Source organism: Carlito syrichta, unplaced genomic scaffold, assembly GCF_000164805.1.
Source record: "Carlito syrichta isolate Samal-C Ts95f unplaced genomic scaffold, Tarsius_syrichta-2.0.1 Scaffold303113, whole genome shotgun sequence".
Classification (NCBI taxonomy): Eukaryota; Metazoa; Chordata; class Mammalia; order Primates; family Tarsiidae; genus Carlito; species Carlito syrichta.
The window spans coordinates 516,649-522,648 of NW_007247209.1; the positions used below are offsets into that span (position 1 = coordinate 516,649).

Here is a 6,000-nt window from a genome sequence, read left to right on the forward strand (position 1 = left end):
TGGATACAGTCCTGCCCTCATGGAGCCTCTGGAACTTACATTTCAAGGGATGGAAATAGACAACCACCAAGATAAGGAAGTCACACAGGCAGTATGTCAGGTGCTGATGCCAGGGAGGAAAAGAGGGCAGGAGAGCAGGATGGTGCTGGTAGGTGGCTGCCATCATGAATGGGATGGGCAGGGAAGGCCCCAAGGGCACCTGGGGATATTCGTGCCAGACATAGCACATGCAAAGGCCCTGTGACGTGAATGAGCCTGGCCTGCTAGAGGAAGAGCTGCAGCTGAGGGGTGGGGAAGAGCTGGGAGAGAGGAGGCCCCATGGTGAGTGTAGGAGGTGAGGGTAGGGACGGCTCTCCCTTCTCCACCATCAGCCAGAGTGGCCTTGTGAAATGCCAGTCAGATCCAGCCGCTCCTGGCTCAGAGCCTTCCATGGCTCCCCAGTATCCTCAAAAGAGCCCCAGTCCTCCCAGGGCCTCCGTTTGCCTTTCTCGCCCACCCCCCAGGCTCCATGGACAAGGCTCTCCTTGTCTTTGAATGAGGATCTTGCTTTGGGCCACACCCCTTGTCCAGCCACTTCCTGTCCATCTTCAGTTCTGCCCCCAAGTCACTTCCTCCTGGAGGCTGTCCCCAACTCTTAAACTCCATAGTTTCTCTGTGATGGTCTCTCAGAGCCCCTGGAAACTCGCCTGCTCTGGTTGTCTGTTATGGAGACAAGAAGTACCCAGCCAACCTTTAAGAGGATACCTCCCCACCTGGCCACTCTGTGCCCCGGGGTCTCAGGGCTTCCCTCCAAAAAGAGGCTCGAAGGACCCTCCAGGGGCCCAGAGGGGAGGAAGGGTGGGGATGGTCCAGGGTTCTGAGGCAGCAGGGCTTGACCTAATGGTCAAGTGGCCCAGCCTGGGCAGTGCCATGCAGATACTGGTGACAGAGCACGTGGGTGCCACCAACCCTGAGAGTGCTCTGGAGACCCACCAGGTCTCACAGGGAGGGAGGAGCCAGGGAGCCTCAGGAAAGGACAACACATTCCCACCACCAGAGCAGAGGGGCCGTGCAGTCATCAAGGCTATGGGGCCGCCAGGCCGGGCGCACAGGGGCTGGGTGCCACATGCCAGTACATCTGACGCCCCAATAGCCCTGTGTATGCCTAGTTCCCTGCTGGAGCCCCCACCCAGGGTCCAGGCCCTGGACGTCCCCCCTCAACCCCAGCGCCTCCTTACCAGCCACACGACGAGCGAGTAGTGGCCACGGGCGGCAGCCGCGTGCAGCGCGCTCATGCCGTCGAGGGCGCGCAGGTGCACGTCGGCGCCGCAGTCCTTCACCAGGAACTGCGCCAGGTGCAGGTGGCCCTCCTGGCAGGCCAGGTAGAGCGGGGAGGCGCCGCTGTGCGTCCGCCGGTTCACGCCACTGCAAGGGAGGGAGCATTCAGAGGGCGCTTGGCCAGGGGGTGGGGGCGGTGGAAGCTCCAGCCCCATCGAGGGGGAAGGGAGGCCCGGGCACCCGGCGCGCCTGTTCGTAGGCACCTACCCCCACCACAGAATCGCACAGGTTGTGCCCTGCCCAAGGGAAGGTGGAGGCATTGCCTGCCGGAATCTAGCTCTGCTCACTCCCTACCAAGTTGAGGCTCATCGGCAGGGGGCGCGTTTTACGGTGGGCGGCGCGGGGGCCTGTGAACCTTGACTGGCCTCAGGGCTCAGCTCCGTAAGAGGGGCTGTCGGAGTTGGACTGGAGCCATGGACGCCTAGGGCGGCACCCGAATTCCAGTCCCCAGCGGGCTGGACCCACGCGCCATTTCGGGATTGCCCGTATCCCGCTCAGCAATCCCGCTCTGCCTTCGGTGGCTACTGGGCCCAGGTGAGCCCTTAGTCCCCAGTGACCTGCGGCAGAGAGGGCCACTCTCCTGCCCAAGCCTGTCTCATCCCCTGCCTACACAGACTTCACACCGACCCCTGCTGCCTGCCTATTACGGACCGAGTTTCCCAAACGCCTTCCAGTGGCTGCTGTGGGGTCCCCGGCGCCTGGCTGGGGCTCCCCAGAAGGCCATGCACACTGCTCTCCTTTTCTTGGACTCCTGGGTTAAGGTTAAAAACATCAATCTTTTTAGACCTGAAAGGGTCACAGTCTTGGTGTCTGGATTCTTAGTCGTCCCAGTGGAGACACAGAATTGAACCCAGCTCCTACAAGGGTTTCCCTCTGCCCCTGAGCCCTGTGGCCAGTGGCACTGAGCTGCTGCCTCTGAGCAGCCCTGCTTGGCAATAGGTGGCCTGAGACATGCTGAGGGCCACACTCGCTGCGGGTGGAGTCGCAGTGGATGCGTGGCGGGCAGGGCGAGGGTCTCTTGGTGGGTGGTTCAGCTCTCCAGGCTCAGGTGTGCTTGTCCTCTGAGGCTGCTGACCACGCTGGGGCCCTGGAGCTGGGGAGCCTCTTGGTTAGTAACAAATGGCGTGCACTCATGAGCACCCTCACAACTCGCCACTTCTGATAGTGAATCCGAGCAATTCCAGGATCCACCCCAGGAAGCACCTCGACTGCTCAGTCACAGGCTGAGAGTGAAATAATTGCCCAAGGGCCTGCACCTGGGTTTGAACCCCTTCCCCCCTAAAAGTCCCTGCCAGGATCAGCCCCTGCTCTCCTCTGCTCCTAGCAAGGGGGACAGAGGACCTTGGCAGGTGGCCCCTGGCCTTGGAACCATATGCACCTACTCTGCCCACACAGGGGCTTGAGCCCAGCCCTGGACCCTCAGGGCCCAAGGGTTCACTCCCTCATGAAATGTGCCCCAAAAGGCTGCATGTGTGCCCTGGTGCCCTTCTCAGGGAGGGTCCATGCTTTTGCCAGAGTCTGCCAGAGGTCCTTGATGGGAACCAGGGATTGAGTGGGCAGGTGTCTAGTCCAGTGGCCGGGAGCAGGCAGTGATGCAGCCAGTGTGTCTGGGCCCAAGAAGCATGCCTGCTGTGTCCAGGGTCAGCCACTTCTCAGCTCCTGTGGTCAGTGCCGGGTGGGAATCTGGGCCAGTGCCACTGGACCTTCCCACATGTGTGTGTGTCTACATTTTAAATCAGGAAAACTTCTGTAAAAGCTGTGTGGGTTCGAGAGACACTCTGTGACCAACCAGGCCTGGGGGACGGTGTGGATGCTCTGGAGAAGAGCCACAAAAGCAAATCCCGGGGTCTTTGCTGAGAGGTCCAGTGTGGGAGCACCCAGGAGTAAGAACACTATTCCACACACAAGTGGTCAGGGCTTGTCCTGAGACAAATGGGGGCTGGTGGGGGGTGAGACAGCCAGACATGCAGATGGTATGTTTACTCAAAAAGAACTGCGGTTAGGGGCAGGAGGGTCCCTGGGGGAATGAAGGTCCACTTTCAGTCAGGACAGCAGGAGGCGAAGGGCTCCTTACTGTGACAACAATGACCCTTTATGCAAGGCAAGGACCAGGGGAGTATCCGGATGGGGGAGGGAAGTTCTGCTGCCATCTGCCTTACCCAGCCTGTCCCCATCCCTGGCCCTTCCTCCTCGCCCGTCTACCAGCTCCGGTGGGTGGCACAGGGCCTCCAAGAGGACGAGACCAGCCTCCAGCTCAAGGCGTCCCCATGCAGGGATGGGACAGTGTGAAGGCAAATCCAGCCCAACCAGACTGGGGGCCTCGATGCTCCCGAGTCCACTAAAACCCCTGCTCCTGTCAGGTGACATGACAGTGTCCACACACGTCACTGGCTGTCACTCTTCCCAGCTGTTTTAGGCCCTGAGATGCCCCCAGGTGGGACAGGAGCTGCCCTGGGAATCACAGCAATGTCCCAGCTGTCCTCATGCCACTCTTCACATGACTGAAACACTGAGCCCGTGCCCAGACCTTGCCCTGAGTTTCGCAGCCCACAATGCTCCTGTCCACCCTCTGGTTCCAGACTCGGTTCCAGGGGCACAGTGTGCCGGCCCACAGTGCCCGCCTCAAAGGCCACCAGCCCGTTTCCCCCTCCTCCCCCACTCTGTGCAGCCTCCCCCGCAGGTAGCTTGCCCCAGGCGGGCTCTGGGCTCCTTACCTGCTGTGCGCAGCTGTCAGGAGCTTCAGGCAGGTCAGGTCCCCGCTGACAGCGGCATGGTGCAGCGGCAAGGCCCCCTCCCGCGTCTCCAGTGTGGCCGAGTGGCCCTCGTGGAGCAGCCACTCCACCAGCACCGGGTGTCCGAAGCGGGCAGCCAGGTGTAGTGGGGAGACGCCTGAGGCATCTTGGTCCTACAAGGCCCAGGCAGGGCAGTGAGCTGGGGGCAGGCCCTGACCCACCCCTGTGGGCACCCCCAGCCAGAGCCAGCTGCCCAAGGCTGGGCCCGTGTGAGGATCCTGAGCTAACCGCCACCTGACCTGGGGCCCTCCAGTTCCTCCCTCCCTCCATTCACCTCCCCGCCTCCACAACATGGAGGGAGACCACCCCGCTGGGACTGAGTGAGGTCACCTGCTCCAGGTAAAAGGCAGGGCCAGGACTCAAGTCCAGGTCGTGGGAGTCCATATCCTGCGGCACCATCCCAGGCCCCTGTCCCAAGTGCAGAGACAGCTCCTTCCTGCTAAGCCAGGCCCACAGCCCCTGCCCAGCCAGGCCCACAGCCCCTGCCCACTCTACTCAGGGTCAAAAAGGTTTTCATATGCCCAAAGGGGCCTGTGACTGGTGTCTCAGGACAGCTGCTTCTGGGCCTCTGCCCTCCCCTGCCCCAGACCCTTCTGCCAGGCACAGGGCCTTGAGGCCAGAAAGCATTCCCACTGAGAGGTTGATGTCTGGCAAACCTGGGCCAACTCTGAGGGCCTCACAGTCAGAACAAATCCAGACATGGGCACAGTGCTCGCCTGCTGCCCTCGGGGTTATCTGAAGAGCTGACCAGAGCAGGTTGCTGAGGCCAGGGAATGTTCAGGTGCTCTGACAGCCGGATGCTGGGAATCTCCCCTCTCCCAGATCCCAGCAGGTCCCTCTGGCCCCCACCCCAACTCTGACCTCGGGGTGGCATTCTAAGGCCCGTCATACTTGCTTCCTGTCCTCCCCAGAGCTCCACAGGGTTAATCAACAGCTCTAGATCCCTGCACAAAGGGGCCTAGACAGGCAGGAAGGGGACAGGGTTGGGCCCTGGTAGAAATACCCTGGACAAGATGGTCACTGAGACATGAGACCCTTGTTCTCACCACCAACGACTCTCACTCACTGCCCCAGACCTGGAGCCCCAGGTCCTGAGCCCGAGTTCCCACAGTGCCTCTTTGCTAGTTCTACACCCGTTGGGAAGCAGGCCTGATCAGAGACAGGGGTCCTGAACACTGGCAAGATCCCCACTGGCAGTGCCCAGTGCTCCTGGGGGCGTGGAGTGGGAAGAAAGAGCATAAGTGTTTATCTGTGCCCAGCACAGGGGTGGGATGATAACAGGACCATTTAGGAGGTGGCTTTGGCTCTCAAGGGCTTTGTGTTTTGGGGGAGGATATGGGGAGGGGTGTGGGGGCAGAGACAGACACCACTGACTTGGGAGAAAAAGAATGCTCAGGGCTGTGGAGCCTGGGGAGGCCAGGGCTCCAGAGCTCCTGGGCTCACACTGCCCTCACTCCACCCCAGTCCAAACCCCAGCTGTCCCCGACCCTGCTCACCTGCAGACCACAGCCCCCATCGCGGATGAGCCAGCGCAGCTCAGCCAGGCTGCCTGTGGCGGCAGCATCGTGCACTGGCGTGGCCCCGTTGTGGGCCCGCTGGTTGCTGGGCAGCTTGGCCCGCTGCACCAGGAACTTGACGCAGTCCAGGTGGCCAGCCCGGGTGGCATGGTGTACCAGGCCGGCCCCCAGGGCATCAGTGATGCCCGGGCCCAGGGCACCAGCCTCCAGCAGCCGCTCCAAGGTGGCCACATCCCCGTCCTTGGCAGCCACGAGCGCCCGCTGCTCCTCCATCCTCTGCCCCCGGCTCTCGGTGGCTCGTGCACAGGCCTGGGCTTCCTGTTTCAGGCGTGGACGAAGCTGCCGGCTCTGGTTACCCGATAAGCAGCCACAGG

The 6,000-nt window shown here is 61.8% G+C and overlaps 1 protein-coding gene across 1 annotated transcript in view; it reads right to left on the reverse strand.

The window, feature by feature from the left end:
- Positions 1-6,000, reverse strand: part of ESPNL (espin like) — a 33,771-nt gene extending 27,771 nt beyond the window's left edge. Inside the window, exons 1-3 of the mRNA XM_008057736.1 lie at positions 5,606-6,000; positions 4,032-4,222; positions 1,218-1,404 (exon numbers count right to left, since the gene is read on the reverse strand). Coding sequence (XP_008055927.1) covers positions 1,218-1,404; positions 4,032-4,222; positions 5,606-5,899 — 672 coding nt within the window. The 5' untranslated portion in view covers positions 5,900-6,000. The remainder of the gene's footprint in view (positions 1-1,217; positions 1,405-4,031; positions 4,223-5,605) is intronic.